Source organism: Mustelus asterias, chromosome 13, assembly GCF_964213995.1.
Source record: "Mustelus asterias chromosome 13, sMusAst1.hap1.1, whole genome shotgun sequence".
Classification (NCBI taxonomy): domain Eukaryota; kingdom Metazoa; phylum Chordata; class Chondrichthyes; order Carcharhiniformes; family Triakidae; genus Mustelus; species Mustelus asterias.
Window position 1 is genome coordinate 3,653,359 of NC_135813.1, and position 26,852 is coordinate 3,680,210.

Below are 26,852 nucleotides of genomic sequence, written 5' to 3' on the forward strand. Positions count from 1 at the left end.
ATCCTAGCATATTTGGCAGTATTGATCAGGATATAATTCCAGTTGTAAAAGGTGTTGTTGAAAAGTGTCCAGTATTGCAGTGCAGTGCAGTGTGTCCAGAACCCTGAAGCTTCTGCTTATTCACTTTGTCCATAGCTCAGTGAGTGATTTGGAGTTGTTCCAATTGTAAATAATAGAAGCCAATTAGACTGAACCATCTAAATTAATGCAGCATAAATGAATACCCAAATTAAATAAATAAGATGCTGTGAGGCCTGGATAGAGTGGACGTGGAGAGGATGTTTCCACTAGTAGGAAAAACTAGAACCAGAGGGCACAACCTCAGGCTAAAGGGTCGATCCTTTAAAACAGTGATGAGGAGGAATTTCTTCAGCCAGAGAGTGGTGAACCTGTGGAACTCTTTGCCGCAGAAGGCTGTGGAGTCTTTAAGACAGAGATAGATAGATTCTTGATTAATAAGGGGATCAGGGGTTATAGGGAAAAGGCAAGAGAATGGGGATGAGAAAAATATCAGCCATGATTGAATGGCGGAGCAGACTCGATGGGCCGAGTGGCCTAATTCTGCTCCTATGTCTTATGTACTTATGGTGATTGATCAGAAGAGTTGAAAGGCAATGAACAGTATGGGGAGTCAGGAAGCAGTGTAGGGTGGGCAGCTCAGGGGCAGTGTCAGGAGAGTTGGGAGGCAGTGATTGGTTGGGAGATGAAAAGAAACAAAGATGCTGCTGGAAATGCTCATCGGGTCTGGCGGAGTTTGTGGAAAGAGAACCAGCGTTAAAGGATGATGAGCTTTCTCTCAAAAGGTTTCACCAATTCTGATGTGAGGTCACCAACCTGAAACATTGGTTTCTCTCTCCAGAGATGCTACTCGACAGCCGAGCATTTCCAACATTTTCTGTTTTTATTTCAGATTTGCAGCACCTGCAGTATTTAGCTTTTGGATTAGTTGAGAGAGTCATGCTGCTGGTAGTGATTGGATAGGAAAGTCCTCTCGGCAGTGATTGGTCGGGAGAATGAGCCTGGAGAGAAACTGATGACAATACCCAGGTCCCATTTGCAGAATTCCTTTATCATAGAACCATAGAAAAGGTACAGCACAGAAGGAGGCCATTAGGTCCATCTTGCCCATGCCAACCTGAGAACACCCAGGTGCTCTTTCTAATCCCACCTTCCTGCACCTGGCCCATAACTTGTGGCTTACAGCACTTAAGGTGCAGATCCAGGTACTTTTTAAAAAGGGTTTAGAGTCTCTGCCTCCACCACCAACTCACGCTGTGAATTCCAGACACCCACTACCCTCTGCGTAAAAACAAAATCTTCCTCATGTCCCCTCTACACCTACTGCCACTTATCTTGAATCTATGTCCCCTGGTTCTAGAATTCTCTGCCAAGGGAAACAATTTTATCCTCTTCACTCTATCTCTTCCCTTCATAATTTTATACAACTCAATCAAGTCACCTCTCAGCCTTCTTTATTCCAAGGCAAATAACCCCAACCTATTGAATCTCTCATAGCTACACTTTTCTAGTTATGGCAACATTCTTGTAAACCTCCTCTGCACTCTCCAGAGCAATTACATCCTTCCTGTAATGTGGTGACCAGAACTGCACACCGTACTCCAGTTGTGACCTCACCGGTGTTTTATACAATTCCAACATTATATTTTACTTTTATATTCCATATCTCTGCCAATGAAAGAGCGCATTCCAAATGCCTTCTTTACAACCCTGTCTAATTTGAACTGCTGCTTTTAGGGAACTGTGCACTTGTACGCCAAGATCTCTCACTTCATCCACCCTTCTTAGTATATTCCCATTTATTGTGTACTCCCTGTAACTGTTTGACTTCCCTAAATGCACAACCTCACACTTCTCTTTCATAATCCAACTGCCACTTTACCGCCTACTCCACCAACATCGATCGACCATTACCCTTTGTTCCCTGTTACTAAGCCAACTTTTTATCCAGTTTGCCACATTACCCTGTATCCCATGAGCTTTTGCTTTATTGACCTATCTGCCACATGGGACCTTGTCGAATGCCGTTCTATAATCCATATACACAACATCCACCGCACTACCTTCATCAATCCTTCTTGTCACTTCCTCAAATAATTCAACCAAATTTGTGAGGCAAGACCTTCCTTTAACAAATCAATGTTGACCACCCCTGACAAGTCCATGTCTTTCTACGTGACAGTTAATCCTATCTCTCAGGATGGACTCTACTAATTTGCCCACTGCCGATGTAAAACTAACTGGCCTATAAATGTTTGACATTTCCTTCAACCCCTTTTTAACAATGGAATTATGTTTGCATTCAGTCCTCTGATACCTCCCCTATATCTAATGAGGATTGAAAAATCATCCTCCGAGCATCTGCTCTCTCCTCCCTCAGCTCCTTCAGTAGCCTTGGAAACAATCCATCCAGCCCTGGCAACTTAGCAACTTTCACGGATTCCATCACTTCAAGTACTTCCTCTCTCTTCACGATTAAGCCAGTTTAATTCCACTGCTTGAGCTGAAGAGCAGGGAGGAGGGATGAGCTTCAATGGGATGAATAGTGTTGTCTCTTCTCCAGTCATGTTCTGAAATCCTGGACCTTTGCTAATCTTAGAAGCCCTACAGTGCAGCCGGAGACCATTCGGCCCATCGAGTCTGCACCGACCACAATCCCACCCAAGCCCTATCCCTCCCTGTAACCCCACATATTTACCCTGTTAATCCCCCGACATTAGGGTCAATTTAGCATGACCAATCAGCCTAACCCACACATCTTTGGACTGTGGGAAGAAACCGAAGGAAACCCACGCAGACACGGGGAGAACGTGCAAACTCCACACGGACAGTGACCCAAGGCCGGAATTTAACCCGGGTGCCTGGCGCTGTGAGGCAGAAGTGCTGACCACTGTGCCACCGTGCTGCCCCTGTTATGCACTTGGTAATATGTATACATATAATGGACTTGGTTCCTTGGGCAGCAGCCACTTATTGTAGCCCCTCACCCCAGCAGCCAAGATTCATGCAGAGATTTGATAGCAGGTTGTTGGACTACGGTGAGTATTAGGATCACCCTCACCCAATGGGTGAGCACCCAAAAGCATCTGCCACTGGATTGTGTTTGGTGCAGGAATTCTGACTTCCCCCTTGTGAGTCTCAGGATCAATTCTAACACCTCTTCCACGCTGCCCAGCGAACCCAGGAGTCAAACCTGAGATTTGCTCAGAACTGTACCGAGTGCCGTACAATATAAACTAGATGGTACCATTTCAAAGAGAGGAGAAGCAGATGGGATCCTTGACCTTACAAATGGAGACGCAGAATACAGAGTCATGCTAATCCCTGACAAATGAATGGTCAGAGCTCAGTTGGAGTCTATTGTTCCCACGTTTGGGCGCCACACTTTGTCAAAGCCTTAGGGAGGATACAGAGGGGGTTTACTGGAATGGTGGCAGGAATGAGGGACTTCATTTAATGTGGAGAGACCGGAGAAGCTAGGATTGTTCTTCTTAGAGCAGAGAAGGTTAGCGGGAGATTTGATAAAAGTATCAAAGATGATGAAGATTTTTAATAAGAGTAAATGAGGAGAAATGGTTTCCAGTGGCAGGAGAGCCAGTTAGCAGATGACCCAGAAATGGGATAATTATCGAAAGAACCAGGGAGGGGGAGATGAGGAGATATATTTTACGCAGCGAGCTATTGTAATCTGGAATGTATTGCCTGAATGGGCAGTGGAAGCAAGTTGAATAATAACGTTCATTTGATTTAAAATTGATAAATCAACAAGACTTTCTGGTAATTGCCTGGTTTCCCCCCATTTCCCCAGCTCTCTCCCAATGTCCATGTAGCTCCGGGCGGCATCTCACTGCTCAGCCAGCTGTGAAGGAAGTAAAGGGGACTCCAGACATGGCGTCGTACAGCCCCGAATCACTGATGACTCTATGCACCAAGTACTGCCTGCATAACCTGGAGGGAACCCTGTGCTATCTGCAAGACAACGAGACACTGAGACTCCACCCTGACGTCTTCCTTCCCAGTGAGATCTGCGACTGTCTCGTCAACATGTAAGTCCCGGGCGCAGCACAGAGGTGGGGGTAAGAGAGGGAGGCAGAGTGACGAAAATATTTTTCAGGGGCTGACGTCCAACAGCACTTCTTCCTGAAAAAGGATGTTGGAAATTGGGGACTGTCTGTTGCTCTTTGTGGGAGTTGGCAGTGTGTAAGTTGGCTGCTGTTCTTGTACCACGTGGCACAGTAGCACAGTGGTTAGCACTGCTGCCTCACAGCTCCAGCAACCTGGGTTCGAATCCCGGCTTGAGTCGCTGTCTGTGTGGAGTTTGCACATTCTCCCCGTGTCTGCGTGGGTTTCCTCCGGGTGCTCCGGTTTCCTCCCACAGTCCAAAGACATGCGGGTTAGGTGGGTTGGCCATGCTAAATTGACCCTTAGTGTCCCGGGTTGCGTAGGTTAGAGGGATTAGCGGGGTTAATATGTGGGGTTATGGGGATAGGGCCTGGGTGGGATTGTGGTCGGTGCAGACTCGATGGGCTGAATGGCCTCCTTCTGCACTGTAGGGATTCTATGATTTCATCTTCTATGATTACAATAATAATGGCACTTCAAAACTGTTTCATTTGCTGTAAATCTCTTTGTAATAGAAAGGCAGGCCTTTCTTTTCCTCTCCACCAAAAAGCTGTTGAAACTGGTGGTCAAATGTTAATTGCAAAACTGAGAATGATAGGTTTTGATTAGGCTAGACCAGCGGTTCCCAACATTTTCCTTTACGCAGACCACTGGGTTGTTATCAAAAGCTTTTGTGGACCACAACGTACACAAGCCGTTATAAACATTTTTTTTACGTAGCCTATAGCCAACTTCTCTATCAGTGGATATTAAAACACAGCTCATTCTAATAGTTTATAATGCTCACTCACAAATACGTTGCAGCTGTCGCAGCACATTTACCTACAGTAGGCCTACCAGTGAAAACAGGTAACGCTTATCTAATGAGAAGGCTGATGTTTTTGTACACGGACCACCTGCGGTACCCTCGCGGACCACAGGTTGGGAACCGCTGAGCTAGAATATTAAGGGTTAAGGAACCAATGAAGCTGGATGGAGTTAAAATACAGATCAGCCATGATCTGACCAAACAGCGGCAGAACAGGATTGAGGGGCTGAATGGCCTCCTCCTGATAATATAGTTTCTGAAATTGGAAATGGTTCAACAGTGCAAGTGGCTGAGAGCTCACAAGATAATTGTGAGCATAGAGGGCTGTAACTTGGTTTGTATTCCCTTGAGTTTGGAAGATTGAGGGGTGACCTTATCAAGGTATTTAAACGACTTTGCTCAGGTAGACACAAAGGCCGGCATTTTCCGCTCCTTCCCACTGCGGGATGTGGGCTTCACTGGGAAGACCAGCATTAATTGCCGTCCCTAACTGCACTTGCACTGAACATTTCAGAGGGTGGTCAAGAATCAACAACATTGCTGTGGGTCTGGAGTCACATGTAGGCCAGACCAGGTAAGGATGGTAGATTTCCCTCCCTAAAGGACATTAGAGAACCGGATGGGATTTTACACAAAAACAAAATCAATGGGCGGCACAGTGGTTAGCGCTGCTGCCTCACAGCGCCAGGGACCCGGGTTCGACTCCAGCCTTGGGTCACTGTCTGTGTGGAGTTTGCACCTTCTCCCCGTGTCTGCGTGGGTTTGCTCCCAAAGATGTGCGGGTTAGGTTGATTGGCCATGCTAAAAATTGACCCTAGTGTCAGGGGATTAGCAGGATAAATATGTGGGGTTAGGGCATAGGACCTGGGTGGGATTGTGGTCGGTGCGGACTCGATGGACCGAATGGCCTTCTTCTGCACTGTAAGGACTCTATGATTAGCTTTCAATTCCAGATTTATTAATTGACTTTACATTCCACCAGTTGCTGTGGTGGGATTTGAACCCATGTTCCCAGAGTATTAGCCTGGGTCCCTGGATTACTAATCCAGTAATGTTATCACTGTGCCACCATCTTTCCCATTCACTTCGCTGGTTTCTGGGATGAGGGGCCTATCTTCTGAAGAAAGAAGGAATAGGTTGGGCCATTACCCATTTTGAAACATACAAGATCCTGAGGGATCCTAGTTTTTTCTTGTGGGAGAGAATAAGAGGTGTCTTAAGATGGAAATGAGGAGAAGTTATTTCTCACAGAGGGTCACCATTCGGTGGAATCCTCTTCCCCTGAAAGCAGTGGGGACTGGGTCATTGAATTTATTCAAGGCTGCGTTACAGATTTCTGATCAACAAGGTAGTTGAGGATGATGGGGCCAGACAGAATGGTGGAGTTGGGACCACAATCAGGTATTGAACAGCAGAGCAGGCTCGAAGGCCTGATTGGCTGACTCCTGCTCCAAGGTCGTAACAATCAGGAAACGTTTACTCACACAGAGGGTATTGGAAATCTGGAATACCTTCTTTTCTTGCTTTCCTGTCACCCCATTCCCCCTTGCGATTCATTCTTTTCACACTCTTTAACCCGTTTCAGTTTAAAAAGACTCATCTCTGCAAGTGTGCATGTTCTAGGTACATGGACCTGGTGAACACAGACAACAGCTTCCAACCACACGAGAGTTTCTTCAGCTTGTTCTCAGACCATCGGAGCACCCGACTGACTCACATACACCTGAGGGGGATTCAGGAAGACATCGTGCAGGATCAGGACTTGGTGGCCTTTTCGAAGCAGGTATATGAGTGCCATTAAATTTCTAAATGCCCTTCCTGTATTTATTTTTGTCATCCTCGTTCTCCAGACTTTCACCTCCCAGTTCAAGTTAGTTTGTTCAGTTGAAGCCTGTCACTGGAACATGCCTGTCTTCTGACAGAATTACTGTGAGCTGAGAGACCATTAGATAGAATGCTTCTGGCTTCAGAACAGGATAAACTGGACATGTTTTGTTTCATCAGTCATAGCGCTTCTTCCTCTTAAAGTTGCTGATCCCTCGTTGAGGTACGATTTGACAGGACCCCAATCATCCTGCTGATTGAGTGCTTACTCAGGTGTGAAGGCTGAACAGTGAGTGTTGACAAGATATTCAGTGACGGGAGAGGGAATTCACAACCGAACCACATCCAGTTCACATGCACACCTTTTCCTATAGCGGTCAGCACTGCATCCAATTCTCCTCTCCCTAAACTGGAGTCAACACAGAGCAGGGATTGATCCTGGGAGCTTCCTGTTTTGTAATTCTCTACATCGTACAGGGAAGGAAATGCATGAGAGCGCCACAGTGGTTCACTCTACTGCCTCACAGCACCAGGGACCCGGGTTCAATTCCAGCCTTGAGTGACTGTCTGTGTGGAGTTTGCACATTAGAATCATAGAATCATAGAAACCCTACAGTGCAGAAGAAGGCCATTCGGCCCATCGAGTCTGCACCGACCACAATCCCACCCAGGCCCTACCCCCACATATTTACCCGCTAATCCCTCTAACCTACACATCCCAGGACTCTAAGGGGCAATTTTTAACCTGGCCAATCAACCTAACCCGCACATCTTTGGACATTCTCCCTGTTTCTGCGTGGGTTTCCTCCGGGTGCTCTGGTTTTCTCCCACAGTCCAAAGATGTGCGAGTTAGATGGATTGGCCATGCTAAATTGCCCCTTAGTGTCCGAAGATGTGTGTATTAGGGGGATTAACAAGGTAGATGTGTGGAGTTACGGAGATTGGGCAGGGAGTGGGCCTGGGTAAGATGCTCTGTCGGAGAGTTGGTGCAAATTTGATGGGCCGAATGACCTCCTTCTACACTATAGGGATTCAATGAGTAGGAAGATGAGCAAAGGCTAAAGGATGGGGAGAAGCTTCAGAAAAACTTCAGTATATGTCACTAAAATAATACCACTTTAGTTACAGCTGTAATCGCACAGAAAACATAAAATATTCTGACAACATTAAATACGACAGAGCTCTCGACTGCTTTTACAAACAAAGAACAAGAACAAAGAACAATACAGCACAGGAACAGGCCCTTCGGCCCTCCAAGCCCGCGCCGCTCCCCGGTCCAGGATTGAATCCTGAAACCAGGATCCCCGCCCAATTTTCCAGCCTATCTACATCCTAATATCCTATCCACCGAGCTGTCCCTCACAGCTATGATGCTTTGTTCATCACAACCTATTAACTCACCCCCACCACCCCATTCCAGACCATGTGATCTCCAGGGAGAGGCGAAAACCCAGAGTGAAAACCCCAGGGCCAATATGGGGGAAAAAAAATCTGGGAAATTCCCCTCCGACCCCCTGAGGCGATCGAAACGAGTCCAGGAGATCACACTGGCCCTGATCAGAAAATGCTTCCCAACCCTATTCATTTCCACTTCTGCTTTACGAACACCATCTGAATTCCCTGCCCCCGAGACAGGTTCCCAACTATCCGCAGTCTCGCTCTGTACTGGCACCAGCAAGATGATCATAGAATGAAGCCTTGAAACGAGAAACAAAGAACAATTAGCCCGCGCCACTCCCTGGTCCAAACTAGACCACTCTTTTGTATCCCTCCATTCCCACTCCGTTCATATAGCTGTCTAGATAAGTTTTAATCGAGTTTTGTGACCAGCTCATGGATATTTTAAAGTTATTTTCAGGGCGTGGATCTTGTTGCCATTTATTACCCAACACAAGTGATCTAAATGGGGTGTGAGGCCATTTCTGAGGGCAGTTAACCGTCAGCTACATTGCTGTGGGACTGGAGTCACATTTAGGCCCAGCCCAGGTAAAGACAGCAGGTTCCCTTCCCTAAAGGACATTAGTAACCAGCTGGGTTTTTAATGACAATCCGACAACTTCATCATCATTTTTACTGATCCCAGCTTTTTATTCCAAGATTTTAAACTTTTAAACTGAATTCAGATTCTCAAACTGCCCCTGAATTTGAACTTGTGCCCTCTGGGTTGTTAATCCAGGTCTTATAAAATAAATCATAAAATCCCTACAGTGCAGAAGGAGGCCATTCAGCCCATCGAGTCCGCACCAACCACAATTCCACCCAGGCCCTATCCCCGTAATCCAACGCATCCACCCTAGCCAGTCCCTCTGACACTATGGGGTAATTTACCATGGCCAATCAACCTAACCTGCACATCTTTGGAGTGTGGGAGGAAACCGGAGCACCCGGAGGAAACCCGTGCAGACAGGGAAAGAACGTACAAACTCCACACAGTCACCCGAGGCCAGAATTGAACCCGGGTCCCTGGTGCTGTGAGGCAACAGTGCTTGCCGCTGGCCCACTCTTGGAGCAGGAGTAGGCCATTCAGTCCATGAAGCCTACTCCGCAATTCAACATGATCATGGCTAACCACCAATTCAATCCCTTTCTCCCACACTATCCCCATGTTCCTTTATGTGATTGGTATTTAGAATTACTCTGGATTACTAGTCCAGTAACATTTGCTGTTTATAAGTTGTAAGGTCAGAGATCACAATGTGTCTTGTTGCTTGGTAACCCACTGTCTTTTGAGTCTGTTTCTATGGTGACTACCAATTCTGCTTGTGTTCTTCAGGATCTGGTTGAACTTCGCCTGGTTAACTGTGAGAAGCTCTCGGCCAAGAGCCTGCAGACTTTAAATAACTTCCGGAGCACATTGGTTTCCCTCAGCCTGTTTGGCTGCAAGAACATTTTTTATGAGGAAGAGAACCCTGGTGGCTGCGAGGGGGACAATGAAAGCTTGGTGAACCCCACACGGCAGGTCCTGGTCAGAGACTTTACTTTCACCGGCTTCCACCGGCTCTGCTTCCTCAATCTGGGTCACCTGACCGATGGAGTGAACGTGGAGCGACTCCTGCGGCCGCTGACCTCCCTCACCTCGCTCGACCTATCTGGGATCCAGATCAATGACATCCAGTTCTTGCTGCAGTGGCAGAAGCGGCTTGGGTCGCTGGTGCTGTACAACATGGACCTCTCTGAGGAGCACATCTGGGTCCTCCTGCAGCTCACTCACCTCAGGTAAGCGTACCGTGCTTCTAGGTCAGGGGCATGTGGGCAACTTAAGGTTCAGAATCTGCCCCACACTCGTTCGCTCCCCATCACCACATCTCAGTAGCAACAACTTGCATCTTTAACATAGTTAAATGCCCCAAGGTGCATTTTGAGACCAATTTTGCCACTGGGCTGCACATAGAAATACCAGGACAGGTGACTAAATGCTTTGTCAATGGGGTAGATTTTATGGAGCATTTAGAGGATGGGAGTTGGAGCAGCTTAGGGAGGGAATTCCAGAGTTTAGGGCCCAGTCGGCTGGTGGCATGGCTACTAATAATGAAACGCTTAAAATCAGGGATATGGAAGAGGTCGGTATGAGAGTAATGCATGCATTTCAGAGGATCGTAGGGCTGGAAGATGTTACAGAAGTAAGGAGGGATAAGGCTGTGGAGGAATTTGAAAACAAGAATAAGGGTTGTAAAATTGAAGTGTTGCCAGGCTGTGAGTTAATGTAGGTGAGTGGGCCCAGGGGTGAGGGGGTGGAAGGAACTCAGTGCAAGATTTCCCCTGATAAAAATGTCACAGTAATGCCACGGGACTTGTGCTGATCTCCAGCTGTAAGTGTATGAGACTCTGGACAGGATTTTCCAGTCGGAAGGCGCCCCCCGCAGCCGGATGGGCAAGCCACGCAAAATGCCGGTAGTCATCGGCGGGACTGGAAGATCCTGCAGGCGGCTGATGTGAGCAGCCACCGCCACTGGAAAACACGCCGCACGGGCAGGCTGGAAAATCCCACCCTCAGTTTGACCGCATTCCTGCCTTTGTTGGGTGCTCTCACACTGCCTTGTAAGAGATTGTGAAGAGATTGGGTGTAATTTATCCCTCAGCATAATCAGATTGGTGCTCCAGTTTCCTCCCACAGTCCAAAGATGTGTGGGTTAGGTTGATTGGCCAGGTTAAAAATTGCCCCTTAGAGTCCTGGGATGCATAGGTTAGAGGGATTAGCGGGTAAATATGTGGGGGTAGGGCCTGGGTGGGATTGTGGTCGGTGCAGACTTGATGGGCCGAATGGCCTCCTTCTGCACTGTAGGGTTTCTATGAATTCTTCTATGAACATAGATGTCAGATGTTCACAGATTTGTTGAACAGACGTTTTTGAAAGAAATAAAGAATTTGACTTCTGTCAACTCGTGCCTTTCACAACCTCATGGCTTCCTGAATTTATTCAATTATGACAATGAGATACATACTTGGTAATGGAGGAAAACATGGCAGCCAGTTTGTCCACAGCAAGTTCCAGTGACAGTCCTGTGATAATGATCAGTTTGTTTTGGTGCTGTTGACTGAAGGATAAACCGGGGAGAACTCTGTGAGGTGGACCAAAGTTTGACTCAGAATGGGGAGGGGTGAATGAATCAAATCTCTGCGAGAACACAAGAATTCCCTGAATGCAGAAAAGGTTCCAGTGGATTGGAAAAATACTAATGTAACACCCTTATTCAAGATGTGGAGATGCCGGCGTTGGACTGGGGTGGGCACAGTAAGAAGTCTCACAACACCAGGGTTAAAGTCCAACAGGTTTATTTGGTAGCACGAGCTTTCGGAGCGCTGCTCCTTCATCAGGTGAGTGAAGAGTTTGGTTCACAAACAGGGCATATAAAGACACAAACTCAATTACAAGATAATGGTTGGAATGTGAGTCTTAACAGGTAATCAAGTCTTTGCAGGAACAGACAGTGCGAGTGGAGAGAGGGTTAAGCACAGGTTAAAGAGGCGTGAATTGTCTCCAGCCAGGACAGTTAGTGAGATTTTGCAAATCCAGACCAAATGGTTACAGGTAGTGTGACATGAATCCAAGATCCCGGTTGAGGCCGTCCTCATGTGAACTTGGCTATCAGTTTCTACTCGGTGATTGTGCATTGTCGTGTGTTGTGAAGGCCGCCTTGGAGAACGCTTACCCAAAGATTGGAGGCTGAATGCCCATGACTGCTGGAGTGTTCCCCGACAGGAAGGGAACACTCCTGCCTGGTGATTGTCGAGCGGTGTTCATTCATCCGTTGTCGCAGCGTCTGCATGGTCTTGCTGATGTACCATGCCTCGGGTAAGCGTTCTCCAAGGTGGCCTTCACGACACACGACAACGCAGAATCGCTGAGCAGAGACTGATAGCCAAGTTCCACACACATGAAGACGGCCTCAACTGGGATGTTGGGTTCATGTCAGACTATCTGTAACCCCCACGACTTGCCTGGGCTTGCAAAATCTCACTAACTGTCCTGGCCTTGAGACAATTCACACCTCTTTAACCTGTGCTTAACCCTCTCTTCACTCGCATTGTCTGCACCTGTAAAGACTTGATTACCTGTTAAGACTCGCATTCCAACCATTATCTTGTAATTGAGTCTGTGCCTATATATGCCCTGTTTGTGAACCCAACTCTCCACTCACCTGATGAAGGAGCAGTGCCCCGAAAGCTAGCGCTACCAAATAAACCTGTTGGACTTTAACCTGCCCTTATTCAAAAAGGGAGGGAGGCAGAAAGTAGGGAACTATAGATCAGTTAGTTTAATATCTGTTCTTGAAAAATTGTTGAAATCATAGAATCCTACAGTGCAGAAGGAGGCCATTCAGCCCATTGAGTCTGCACCGACCACAATCCCACCCAGGCCCTATCCCCATAACCCCATGCATTTACCCTAGCTAGTCCCCCTGACACTAAGGGGCAATTTAGCATGGCCAATCCACCTAACCCGCATATCTTTGGACTGTGGGAGGAAACCGGAGCACCTGGAGGAAACCCACACAGACACGGGGAGAATGTGCAGACTCCACACAGTCATTGACTCAGGCCGGGAATCGAACCCGGGTTCTTGGCACTGTGAGGCAGCAGTGTCAATCATTGTGCCACCGTGCACATTGAATCCATTATTAAGGAAGTAATAATAGGACATTTGGGAAGTCAAAACACAATCCACCAGAGTCAGCATGGTTTTATGAAGGGCAAATTGTGTTTGACTAATTGACTAGAGTTCATCGAAGTTGGAACAAGCAAAGTGGATAATGGGGATCCTGTAGATGTAATGTATCTGGACTTCCAGAAGGCATTTGATAAGGTTAATACACAGTTTGGATCATATGGGGCTAGGAGTAATTTATTAGCTTGAGTAGAAGATTGGCTACCCAATAGGGAGCAGAGAGTTGGGATAAATTGGTCTTTTTCTGGTTGGCGAGATGTAACTAGTGAGGTGCCACAGGGTTTGGTCCTCAGGCCCCAACTATTTACAATCTAGATTAATGACTTGGCTGCAGGGATAGAAGGTACTTTAGGCAGATTTGCAGATGACAGTAAAATAGGTGGGATAGTGAAATAAGCAAGTTACAATCTTACAACCCGGATCCCCAGAAGAACGGGCAGGGAAGTGGAGTTGTGGCTGAGGCAAGATCAGCCCTGATCGTATTGAATAACGGAGCAGGCTTGAGGGGCTGAATTGCTGACTCGTGCTTCTGACTCTTCTGTCCTAACTAGGAGCAGGAGTAGACGATGTGGCCCATTGAGCCTGCTTCTCTGTTCAGTAGGTTTGTGGCTGGTCTTGGGCTTCAACTCCATGTTCCCGCCCGCTCCCCATCTAGCTTAATTCCCCAAGAGACCAAAAACCCTGTCTATCCCAGTTTTAAATGTATTCATAGAACATAGAACATAGAACATAGAACATTACAGCGCAGAACAGGCCCTTCGGCCCACGATGTTGCACCGACCAGTTAAAAAAAAAACTGTGACCCTCCAACCTAAACCAATTTCTTTTCGTCCATGAACCTATCTACGGATCTCTTAAACGCCCCCAAACTAGGCGCATTTACTACTGATGCTGGCAGGGCATTCCAATCCCTCACCACCCTCTGGGTAAAGAACCTACCCCTGACATCGGTTCTATAACTACCCCCCCTCAATTTAAAGCCATGCCCCCTCGTGCTGGATTTCTCCATCAGAGGAAAAAGGCTATCACTATCCACCCTATCTAAACCTCTAATCATCTTATATGTTTCAATAAGATCCCCTCTTAGCCGCCGCCTTTCCAGCGAAAACAATCCCAAATCCCTCAGCCTCTCCTCATAGGATCTCCCCTCCATACCAGGCAACATCCTGGTAAACCTCCTCTGCACCCTCTCCAAAGCCTCCACATCCTTCCTGTAATGTGGGGACCAGAACTGCACACAGTACTCCAAGTGCGGCCGCACCAGAGTTGTGTACAGTTGCAACATAACGCTACGACTCCTAAATTCAATCCCCCTACCAATAAACGCCAAGACACCATATGCCTTCTTAACAACCTTATCTACTTGATTCCCAACTTTCAGGGATCTATGCACACATACACCTAGATCCCTCTGCTCCTCCACACTATTCAAAGTCCTCCCGTTAGCCCTATACTCAACACATCTGTTATTCCTACCAAAGTGAATTACCTCACACTTCTCCGCATTAAACTCCATCCGCCACCTCTCGGCCCAACTTTGCAACCTGTCTAAGTCTTCCTGCAAACTACGACACCCTTCCTCACTGTCTACCACACCACCGACTTTGGTGTCATCAGCAAATTTGCTAATCCACCCAACTATACCCTCATCCAGATCATTAATAAATATTACAAACAGCAGTGGCCCCAAAACAGATCCCTGAGGTACACCACTTGTAACCGCACTCCATGATGAATATTTACTATCAACCACCACCCTCTGTTTCCTATCCGCTAGCCAATTCCTGATCCAATTTCCTAGATCACCCCCAATCCCATACATCTGCATTTTCTGCAGAAGCCTACCATGGTGAACCTTATCAAACGCCTTACTAAAATCCATATATACCACGTCCACTGCCTTGCCCCCATCCACCTCCTTGGTCACTTTCTCAAAAAACTCAATAAGGTTAGTAAGGCACGACCTACCTGCCACAAAACCATGCTGACTATCACCTATCAATTCATTACTCTCCAAATAACTATAAATCCTATCCCTTATAATTTTTTCCAACATCTTGCCGACAACAGAAGTGAGACTCACCGGTCTATAATTCCCGGGGAAGTCTCTGTTCCCCTTCTTAAACAATGGGACAACATTCGCTAACCTCCAATCTTCTGGTACTATACCAGAGGCCAACGACGACCTGAAGATCAGAGCCAGAGGCTCTGCAATCACTTCTCTTGCCTCCCAGAGAATCCTTGGATAAATCCCATCCGGACCAGGGGATTTATCTATTTTCAGACCCTCCAGAATATCCTGCACATCCTCCTTATCAACTGTAATACTGTCTATTCTACTCCCTTGCAACCCAGTGTCCTCAGCTATATTCATGTCCCCTTGCGTGAACACCGAAGAGAAATATTGGTTCAATGCTTCACCAATCTCCTCCGGTTCCACACATAACTTCCCTCTGCCATCTATAACTGGCCCTAAACTTGCCCTAACCAACCTTCTGTTCTTGACATACCTATAGAACGCCTTAGGATTCACTTTAACCCTATCCGCCAAAGTCTTCTCATGTCCCCTTTTAGCCCTTCTAAGCTCGCTCTTCAACTCCCTCTTAGCCAATCTAAAGCTTTCTAGTGCACTACCCGAGTGCTCACGTCTCATCCGAACATAAGCCTCCTTTTTCTTTTTAACCAACAAAGAAACTTTTTTGGTGCACCACGGTTCCCTAGCCCTACCAATTCCTCCTTGCCTGACAGGGACATACCTATCACAGACTCGCAGTAGCTGCTCCTTGAAAAAACTCCACATGTCGGACGTTCCCAGTCCCTGTAATCTCCTAGTCCAACCTATGTTTCCTAATTCTCTCCTAATAGCCTCATAATTACCCTTCCCCCAGCTAAAACCACTGGCCCGAGGTTCATGCCTATCCCTTTCCATCACTAAGGTGAACGTAACCGAATTGTGGTCACTATCACCAAAATGCACACCAACTTCCAAGTCTAGCACCTGGTCTGGCTCATTTCCCAGCACCAGATCCAATATAGCCTCACCTCTAGTTGGCCTGTCTACATACTGAGTCAAAAAACCTTCCTGCACGCTTTGAACAAAAACTGACCCCTCTAACGAGCTAGAGCTATAACAATTCCAGTCAATATTAGTCAAGTTAAAATCCCCCATAACAATTGCCCTATTACTTTCACTCCTAAGCAGGATTGACTCCGCAATCCTTTCCTCAACCTCTCTAGAACTTTTAGGAGGTCTATAAAAGACTCCCAACAGGGTGACCTCTCCTCTCCTATTTCTAATCTCCGCCCATACTACCTCAACAGATAAGTCCTCATCAAACCTCCTCTCTGACACTGTGATACAATCTCTGACCAATAATGCTACCCCTCCCCCTCTTCTACCTCCTTCCCTACTTCGACTAAAACATTTGAACCCCGGGACCTGCAGCATCCATTCCTGCCCCTGCTCTATCCATGTCTCTGAAATAGCCACAACATCGAAGTCCCAGGTACTGATCCACGCTGCAAGTTCACCCACTTTATTGCGAATACTCCTGGCATTGAAGTATACACATTTCAAACCCTGCTCCACCCCACCTCTGCAATGCCGTGCATTGCAGTCCCCATCCATGCATCCCTCACTTTCAGCCCCACTACTCAGGATCCCTCCCCCCCCCCGAATCAGTTTAAACCTCCCTGCATGGCCTTAGCAAATTTACCCCCCAGGATATTGGTCCCCTTCTGATTAAGGTGTAGACCATCCTTCTCATAGAGGTCACACCTTCCCCAGTACGAGCCCCAATTGCTTAAGTACCTGAACCCCTCCCTCCTGCACCATCCCCTCAGCCATGAATTCAAACCTTCCCTCTCCCTATTCCTCTCTAAACTATCCCGTGGTACAGGCAAGAGTCCAGAGATAACCACTCTGTCAGTCTTGGCCTTTAGTTTCCACCCCAACTCCATAAATCCCTGCCTAATATCCCCTTCCCCTATCCTCCCTATGTCGTGTGTCCCCACATGTACAATAACTTGTGGTTTATCTCCCTCCCCCCTAAGAGTCCTGAATACCCTGTCAGACACATCCCGGACCCCAGCCCCTGGTAGGCAACACACCAACCCTGAGTCCCTACCTTTAGTTCCGACCCTCCTATCTGTCCCCTTAATTGTGGAGTCCCCAATCACAAGGCCCAGTCTTTTACAGCCCCTAACCACCTGAGCTTTCTCACTCGGCTCACCCCCAGAGATCTGCTCTCTATGCTCAGTTGATTCCTCCTCAACTGTAGCCTCCAGCACCGAAAACCTATTATGGAGGGGAACCGCCCCAGGGGATTGTCTTCCCGATTGCTTCTTACCCCTCCTCCATTCAGCAATGGAACATTCACAACCCTCTGGGGTAGGGAATTCCAAAGGTTCACAACCCTTTGAGCGCAGTCATTTCTCTTTATCTCAATCCTAAACAATTGGCTCCTTATCCTGAGATTGGGATCTGATTCACCAACCAGCGTCCACCCCGTCAAGCCATTTGTAAGGTCTATTTTCTTCTTCAGAATAAACTTGAGCACGACTGGTTCGAAGTGAAAACTTCTTTATTCAGCATCCTTTATAATTAGCATTTTACAGAAAGTGAAATAAGGGTTACTTAAGAGAGAGAGATAGAGAAAGCAGCAATAGGCAGCCAGCATTGTGCTGGTCAAAAACTCAAAACATAGTCTGGATCGAACTAACTAAACATCGTTCTGTGTCTACAATATAACTGAATACTTATCTTGTGTTATTAAAGGGCAGTCTCCAACTACACAAAAGCACTTAGCAGCTGTGACCATGAAAGCTTCTGTTTACCTTACGTTGTACTATCAAAGAATGTAGCCAAGTTTCTCGGCTGGATCCAGAGTTCTAAGCTGAGTTTTAAAATGTGGCCGAGCTAGCTTAAGTTAGCTTAAGGCGTAGCACAGTTAGTTATATTAGGCAGAAATACCTCAAAATGAAACCTTTTAACTGGGCAAACCATAATTGAATCCCATCATTGAATCCCACATCCTTTCAGAGTTTTATAGTTTTCAATGAGATTATCTACCGTCGTTTTTATTGTAACCTGACTATATCCAGCTTAAAGTCTTGCTGCACTGTTACGTTTCTATATGTTGGTTATCTTCCACAGACACTTGGACATTTCCCGCGACAGAACTTCCAGTTTTTACAAATTCAAGCTAACCCGGAAAGTCCTCACTGCTTTCGCGCAGAACCTTAAAAACCTCGTCTCATTGGACATCTCAGGGCACCTGATGCTGGATAATTCTGCAATCTCAAGCCATGATGAAGCACTGGGGCCTGCAAGGTGAGGCCTGAGGCCTAGCCAAATATCTAAACATAAGAGTACTTTAACTGGTCATATTTTCCACCGCCGCTTTCGATTGAAAACCAGGTCGCTTTCATTCTTTTTTTGCATCTTCCCAAGTTTTCAGAATGTTTCCCAGCCAGTGAATCAGTTTGAAGTGCAGACACTGTGGTTATGTTGTCAAGCCCAGTGGCCTCTACGCACAGTCAGGTCCCACAAACTGCAATGAGATCAATGACCGGTTGCTTTCTGTTTAGCGAGGAATCAGACCCAGGATGCACTCCCTGCCCCCCTTTGAATAAGACTCCCACCTCTGAATCAGAAGGTTGTGAGTTCAAGGTCACTCCAGGACTTGAGTGCATAATCTTGGCTGACACTCTATTGTGGCACTGAGGCATTATTCTGCTGTCCTTTGGATACAAGGTTAAAATAAGGCCCAGGTAGCCTGCTATAGTGGTTCAGGTGGATGTTGAAGATCCCATGGTACTCTTGGAAGAATAGCAGGCTACTCTCCCAATTTCCCAGCTAACACTCTTCTTTCAATCGATAAATCCATTTAATCATCCATCCCTCTGGGAATTTAAAACAAAAGTATTTGCATTTATATCATGCCTTTAACTTAGTAAAATATCTCATGGTGCTTCACATTGGACAAAAACTGACACCAAGCCAAAGAAGGAGATATTAGGAGAGGTGACCAAAACCTTGATCAAAGAGATAGACCTGAAGGAGTGTCTTACAAAAGGAGAGAGAGGTAAAGAGGCAGACAGCTTTAATGAGGGAATTGCAGAGTTTAAGTCCTGGGCAGCTGAGGGCATTGCTACGGGTGACAGGGTCCAAAGTATATCATTGTGCGGGAAGTGCCTGGCTGTTTCGGAGAGATGTGATGGGACTGCATTTCTACACTAATTTGCCTCACGTTTTTTGTGTTCAGCACTGAGCCACAGAAGAGCAGCATTGAGCCATTCCGTGCATTGAAGAGATCCTTTCAGTTCCTGGGACTGTTTGACACCACACTGTGTAATCTCACTCATATTCCTGCCTATAAGGTACATGAGGCTGGCCATTCCTCAGAGTTATTCTCTATAAGATTATTTAGAATGTGTGTGTGCGTCTGTGCATGTGTGTATGTGTTTCCGAGTGTGTGTGCATGTGTGTGAGTGCAACTGTCCATTCATGCGTCTTTGTGCATTTTGTGTCCCCATGGTTCCCATGCACATACATGTGTCCCATGGTTCCCATGCACATACATGTGTGTGTTTGCGATCTGCTATAATTGCTTGGAGCTAGAAGAGGATCCTTCTAAGAATGTTAGAGTTTGTGTGCAGCGTTTGTGTTTTTATCTGGCTGACCTGCAGACTGAGCTACAGATTGTGCTTCTGTTGCTAGATAACTGGTGAAGCAAATGAGGATCAAATCCTGAACGCCATAGAAGCCTACACTGAATATCGACCAGAGATTGCATCGCGCGCAATAAACCACCTCTTCGATATCGCACGGATCGAACAGTGTGACCAACCATTGCGTGCTCTACAGGTGAGGTTCAACGGTTAAGTTCAGTGACTGGGACGTGACAAGTTTTAGATGGTATTGAAGCTTGCTTTAATGATGCCAATAAAGAGATCCCTGCTTCCTCCAGGTGAGGTACTAAACTTTGTTAACTGGGTCCACTTTGTGACATTTCCCTTTTTAGCACCAAGATCACCTCCCACCTAATCCCATTTACCATAAGACATAGGAGCAGAATTAGGCCACTCGGCCCATCGAGTCTGCTCCGCCATTCAATCATGGCGGATATTTTTCTCATCCCCTTTCTCTTGCCTTTTCCCCATAAGTCCTGATCCCTTTATTAATCAAGAACCTATCTATCTCTGTCTTAAAAAAACTCAATGACCTGGCCTCCACAGCCTTCTGCGGCAAAGAGTTCCACAGATTCACCACCCTCTGGCCACTCTACCAGCATTTGGCCATAGACTTGTATGTTATGACATGCCTTTAACTTAGTAAAATCTCTCACAGTACTTCACAGGAGTGCAATCAGACAAAAACTGACATCAAGCTGAAGAAGGGGATATTAGGAGAGGCAGACAGTTTTGGGGAAGGAATTCCAGAGTTTTCTTCCCTTCACACAGTGCATTCAGAGGAGAATGACATTGTCCTACACAGAATTCCAACTGTTTGTGCAAATAGTGAGAACTTTGGCTTCGAAAGATAATTTTATTACTTCTTTGTTAGTTACTACCTCGCACGGTGGCACAGTGATTAGCACTGCTGCCTCACAGCGCCAGGGACTCGGGTTCAATTCCCAGCTTGGGTCACTGTTTGTGTGGAGTCTGCACGTTCTCCCCGTGTCTGCGTGGGTTTCCTCCGGGTGCTCCGGTTTCCTCCCACAGTCTGGAAGACGTGCTGGTTAGGGTGCATTGGCCGTGCTAAATTCTCCCTCAGTGTAACCCGAACAGGCGCCGGAGTGCAGCGACTAGGGGATTTTCACAGTAACTTCATTGCAATGTTAATGTAAGCCTACTTGTGACACTAATAAATAAATTAGAACGAAACAAATGGGTCAATGTTCCTTCTGCAGTGTTTATAATAAACACAAGCTTGTTGCAAGGAGAAGGGTGGTCGGATGAAGCAATGAAGCTGGGGCGGCACGGTAGTACAGTGGTTAGCACTGCTGCTTCACAGCTCCAGGGACCTGGGTTCGATTCCCGGCTTGGGTCACTGCCTGTGTGGAGTTTGCACATTCTCCTCGTGTCTGCGTGGGTTTCCTCCCACAGTCCAAAAGATGTGCGGGTTAGGTTGATTGGCCATGCTAAATTGCCCTTTAGTGTCCTGAGATGCGTAGGTTAGAGGGATTAGTGGGTAAAATATGTAGGGATATGGGGGTAGGGCCTGGGTGGGATTGTGGTCGGTGCAGACTCGATGGGCCGAATGGCCTCTTTCTGTGCTGTAGGGTTTCTATGATGATTTCTATGATAAACTAAAGAGCTGAAAAAAATGTCCCCTCCCCTCCCCATCCAATAAAACATTATGAGAAAGAAATGGAGTTAGGAAACAGCCTGATGTTGTAAAGGGATGACGGTTTAATGAATGTTCAAGAAGGATGTGAACAAACACTTCACCCAAACCAAGCTAGTGACGGTGCCACACTTGAAAGGAGGAAGGAAGAGGAAGTGCGGTGAATGGGGAAAGAGTGATTCAGTGCCACCCAGCGAAGCTTTTAACATAAACAATTTGATACAAATGGAGAAATGGTTTCCAAATGATTGTTGGCCTGGAGATAATAGGCTCACCTCAGAAAGGATGAAGCAAATAAAACAAAACAATTAAACTTAAATCAATTAAAGTGTGTTCTGGAATTCCCTCCCTAAATCTTTCCACTCCCCTCTCCAACTTTAAGACAGAATCCCACAGTGCAGAAGAGGCCCTTCGGCCCATCGAGTCTGCACCAACGCATGAAATGCCCTGACCTGCCCACCTAATCCCACTTGCCAGCACTTGGTCCATAGCCTTGAATGTTATGACGTGACAAGCACTCATCCAGGTACTTTTTAAAGGATGAGAGGCATCCCACCTCCCACCGCCCTCCCGCCTCCACCTCCCTCCCACCCCCCTCCCACCCCCACCCCCTCTCGCCCCCACCTCCCTCCCACCCCCCTCCCACCCCCACCCCCCTCCCGCCTCCGCCTCCCTCCTGCCTCCACCTCCCTCCCACCCCCCTCCCACCCCCACCCCCACTCCCCTCCCGCCTCCACCCCCTCCCGCCTCCACCCCCCTCCCGCCCCCACCCCCCTCCCGCCCCCACCCCCCTCCCGCCTCCACCCCCCTCCCGCCTCCACCCCCCTTCCGCCTCCCTCCCGCCTCCACCTCCCTCCCACCCCCTCCCACCCCCACTCCCCTCCCGCCTCCACCCCCTCCCGCCCCCACCACCCTCCCGCCCCCACCACCCTCCCGCCCCCATCACCCTCCCGCCCCCACCACCCTCCCGCCCCCACCACCCTCCCGCCCCCACCACCCTCCCGCCCCCACCCCCCTCCCCCTCCCGCCTCCACCCCCTCCCGCCTCCACCACCCTCCCGCACAGCGCATTCCAGACCGTCACCAGCCTCTGGGTAAAAAAAGTTTTTCCTCAAATCCCCTAAACCTCCCACCCCTCACTTTTAACTTGTGTCCCCTCATCGTTTGAGCCTCTAGGTTGCAGTTCAGGAAAGGAGACACGCGTTCAGCTTCTCCATAAACTACCTTTATTTCTTTGATCCAGCTCCACATACAATTCTCCACCAACAACCCAGCGCCACCTGTAGTTCCTTTATATATCAGTGACTTCTATTGAATACTTGACATCAAATTAGGGCTTAACCCACTCCTAACACTCGTAACTGACCATTCAAGGGGAACAGCTGCTCCCTATCCACCCTGTCCGTGCCCCTCATAATCTTGAACACCTCAATCAAGGCACTGCTAAAAACCAACCTTTTGGCCACCTATTATGTGTCCTATTTTGATTGGTAACATGCCTGTAAAGCACCTCGGAAATTTAAAGATGCTACAAGAATTGGCCCAAGGTCTTGTTGGAGGATACAGGAGGGAGGGAGGGAGGTAACTTGTTCCAGGATTTTGAAATCCAAGGCAAGAATGAGTTAGACTTGGCGATACAAATATGGGAAAGAAACAGCTGAACTCGCAATCTATCCTGTAACAGCAAGCTCACTCCAACATCCCTAACCCCCCCATCCTCACATAGTCAAACCATGCCCTGGAAAAACAGTGTCAGAGAAACAATCTTGGGCCAATTTAGGAAAAAGAAATATTCACAAATTCCCCCGTAACCCTGAGAGGGGCTCAGACTGTGGGAGATTTTTTTTGTTTTGTTTTATTATTGTCACATGTATTAGTATACAGTGAAAAGTATTGTTATTTTGCACTATACAGACAAGGCACACCGTTCATAGAGAAGGAAAGGAGAGGGTGCAGTGTTACAGTCATAGCTAGGGTGTAGAGAAAGATCAACTTAATGCAAGGTAGGTCCATTCAAAAGTCTGATGGCAGCAGGGAAGAAGCTGTTCTCGAGTCGGTTGGTACGTGACCTCAGACTTTTGTATCTTTTTCCCGATGGAAGAAGGTGGAAGAGAGAATGTCTGGGTTGTGTGGGGTCCTTAACTATGCTGGCTGCTTTTCCGAGACAGCGGGAAGTGTAGGCAGAGTCAATGGATAGGAGGCTGGTTTGCGTGATGGATTGGGCTACATTCACGATTTGCAGTAATAATTACTGCAATCGATTGCAGTAATAATGTGATCCGAATGGATCTCATACAAATTGGCATAGAGGGAAATGCAGTGATGTAGAGATGATGAGGATGGTGTCGAGAGGAACTGAAGGGATGGTTATCCGCAGAGAGCAGTGTTTTGAGATTTGCTATCCGTGATGATATTGATTAAATAGAGAGAAAGAGACAGTGTTTGTTTCTCAATCTTTCCTGTTTCCTTGCTGCAGCTGGTGATCTCTGCGCTGAAGTATCACAAGTTTGATAAAAGTGTTCAGGTGACAGGCAGTGCGGCTCTCTTCTACCTGACTGGCTCGGATTACCGGCATGAACAGAGCATCAAACTCCGCCGGCAGGTCATTCAGGTGGTGCTGAATGGTATGGAGTCCTACCAAGAGGTGACGGTATGTGTATATCCGGTCAACCCATAAACGTCTACCTTTAAACTAAATGGTTTGCATTTTAAAGGCTTTATATCAGTGTTCTGTTCACCATAAATACATGTACATGTTTTGTTTCATTTATCAGTCACTGAAGATTTATGCAAGATGCAGATTGATGACTGCTGTGATATACTCTGAGTGACGCCTCTGCCTTAACCCCTGATTCAAGCTGCACTCAGTATCCTCACTCACATCCCAGTATCCTCACTCACATCCCAGTACCCTCACTCACATCCCACCGTCATGTCCTCATTGTTTCAACATCAACACCCTCGTTTTGGGTTCCCTGCATATCTACATGGGTGACCTCCTGCTTCACACTGCCTTCCTCACTCTCCCCACAACATTTTGCCCCTGCAGTCTCCCCGTGGCCCCCTCTCCAAGCCCCCCCTCCCCCCTTGCACTCTTCCCCCCACTCTCTCTCCTCTCCCCCACTCCCACTCCTCCTCCAACTTCCTCTCCCCCACTCCCACTCCAACTGACCATCTCCTCGCCATTTGATTTTTACTCTGAGCTCAGTAGTACTTTTTGTCCTGAATCTTACTCTCGCTTCCTTCCTGGTGACACAGGTACAGCGGAACTGCTGCTTGACGCTCTGTAACTTCAGCATTCCCGAGGAGCTGGAGTTCCAGTATCGGCGAGTCAATGAGCTGCTTCTCAGTATTCTCAACCAGACCCGCCAGGATGAGTCCATCCAGCGCATCGCGGTTCATCTTTGCAACGCCCTGGTCTGTCAAGTTGACAATGATCACAAGGAAGCAGTGGGGAAAATGGGATTTGTCACGGTGAGTGAGGTGATGCTTAGAACTGGGCAGAACACCCTGCTATTGTATCATTGTCATGGTTGTTGCAGCATGCTCCTTGCAACATGTTCCTCTTGAACTTAGTGTGGGAAAACAGATCCATGTAGCACATTCCAAAGTGACCTCTGCATTTATCCACCCTTCATAAACCCAACATAATCGCACGAAGAAAGACTTGCAAGTGCCTCAGGAGTTTCCAAAGCGCTTTACAAAGGGTTTTAATGTCGGAAAAGCTGCAGCTAATTTGCACACAGCTGGGATTTTCCTGCCCTTCCCGCCAGCGGGATCTTCCAGTCCTGCTGGCAGCTCATTCCCGCCATGGGATTCCCGGCAATGTGGGGTGGATTCAATGGGAAACCCCAATGATGGGGCAGCGTGGGGAGCAGAAGGTCCTACCGCTGACCAATTGCGGGTTGCTGAGAAACACACCGCGGGAGGGTAAGAGAGTCCCACCCAGCAAGATGATAATGTCCCGATAATCTGTTTTGATAATATTGGTTGAAGGTTAAACTCTGGCTCGTGTAACGGGGATAATTCCCCTGTTCATCTTCCAACACTGCTGCTGGATCTTTTACATCCACCTGAGAGGGCAGTTTGATGTTTTATCTGAAAGACGCTACCTCCAACAGCACATAATCCTCTCAGTATCTATACCGGGAATATCAGCCTGGATTTAGTGCTCAGGACCCTACAGTGAAACAATTCACAGCATTTACTTGGAGGAGAAAGTTAATGTGGCAAATCTTAGCTCATTCGTTCTGAAAGACTAACATCATCCAACTACCCTAATCACAGTCTGTTCTGTATGTTGATCACTTTATGTGGAAAACCTCTTGAAATCAGTCCTACACCTCATAGAATCCCTACAGTGCAGAAGGAGGCCATTTGGTCCATCGCGTCTGCACCAACACAATCCCACTCAGACCCTATTCCCGTAACTCCACATATCTACACTGCTAGTCCCCCCGACACTAAGAAACAATTCAGCATGGCCAATCAACTTAACCTGCACATCTTTGGAGTGTGGGAAGAAACTGGAGCACCCGGAGGAAATCCATGCAGACACGGGGAGAACATGCAGACTCCACACAGACAATCACCCGAGGCCGGAATTGAATCCAGGTTTCTGGCACTGTGAGGTAGCATGCCACCCTGCCACCTGTCTTTGAGAACTTTGAATCTGTCCCCTTTTCCTTTAGTTACGATGTGGAGATGCTGGCATTGGACTGGGATGGACACAGTAAGAAGTCACACAACACCAGGTTAAAGTCCAACAGGTTTATTTGGAATCACGAGCTCTGCTCCTTCTCACGTGATGAAGGAGCAGTGCTCCGAAAGCTCGTGATTCCAAATATACCTGTTGGACTTTAACCTGATGTTGTGAGACTTCTTCCTGTCCTTTAGTTACAGTATAGTTGAAGTAATGTGTTGGATCTACTTTCTCCACATGCTTTACTACCTTGTATACTTCCATCAGGTCATCTCTCACTTGCCCCTCTTTTGGACATGCCTAATATTGCTAATAGTTGGTGCTTGAGGTCTCAAGGCCTAATGGGAAGGTCAGTGTGATTGCCTCACTGGTTTTTCTTGCCTCTCTTTTTGTACATTTATTTGGTGAAATAGCCAAAAGCTTCTAAAGACGTTCATCATAACCCACTAGAGGTCAACATCCTGTGAAACAGCTTTTTATGTTTCTGCAGCCTGTAATTCAGCAGCAAACTGAGCAGTGATTGTATTGGACGCTCCTCGTGGTCAGATCTGCTGAAAGATTGGGACTGGGGGGTACGCGAGGTGTGTTTGATTGTAGAACATTTGCAACAATGTGTTTCTCAGTCCAAATGAGATGCATGTGTGCGGATGTTCTTTACAGAGACCATGCTGTTTTAATCTTTGTTTTCTTCCAGACAATGTTGAAGTTGATTCAGAAGAAATTGACAGACAAAGTGGTAAGTTTAAAGAGAAAAAGAACCTCCATTTACATAGTGTCTTTCACGACCTCCAGATGTCTTAAACCACTTCATAATAATGACGGACTTATGAAATGTAACCACTGTTGTAATTTAGGAAACACTG

At 47.2% G+C, this 26,852-nt stretch overlaps 2 protein-coding genes across 2 annotated transcripts in view; one reads left to right on the forward strand and one right to left on the reverse strand.

The window, feature by feature from the left end:
• Positions 1-2,464, reverse strand: part of tbc1d13 (TBC1 domain family, member 13) — a 54,656-nt gene extending 52,192 nt beyond the window's left edge. The window contains exon 1 of the mRNA XM_078227543.1: positions 2,336-2,464. Within this exon, the coding sequence (XP_078083669.1) occupies positions 2,336-2,464 (129 nt within the window). The remainder of the gene's footprint in view (positions 1-2,335) is intronic.
• Positions 1-26,852, forward strand: part of zer1 (zyg-11 related, cell cycle regulator) — a 37,473-nt gene that overhangs the window by 368 nt on the left and 10,253 nt on the right. Inside the window, exons 2-10 of the mRNA XM_078226206.1 lie at positions 3,827-4,064; positions 6,572-6,731; positions 9,546-9,988; positions 18,094-18,270; positions 19,205-19,319; positions 19,660-19,806; positions 23,764-23,937; positions 24,546-24,761; positions 26,684-26,725. Coding sequence (XP_078082332.1) covers positions 3,907-4,064; positions 6,572-6,731; positions 9,546-9,988; positions 18,094-18,270; positions 19,205-19,319; positions 19,660-19,806; positions 23,764-23,937; positions 24,546-24,761; positions 26,684-26,725 — 1,632 coding nt within the window. The 5' untranslated portion in view covers positions 3,827-3,906. The remainder of the gene's footprint in view (positions 1-3,826; positions 4,065-6,571; positions 6,732-9,545; positions 9,989-18,093; positions 18,271-19,204; positions 19,320-19,659; positions 19,807-23,763; positions 23,938-24,545; positions 24,762-26,683; positions 26,726-26,852) is intronic.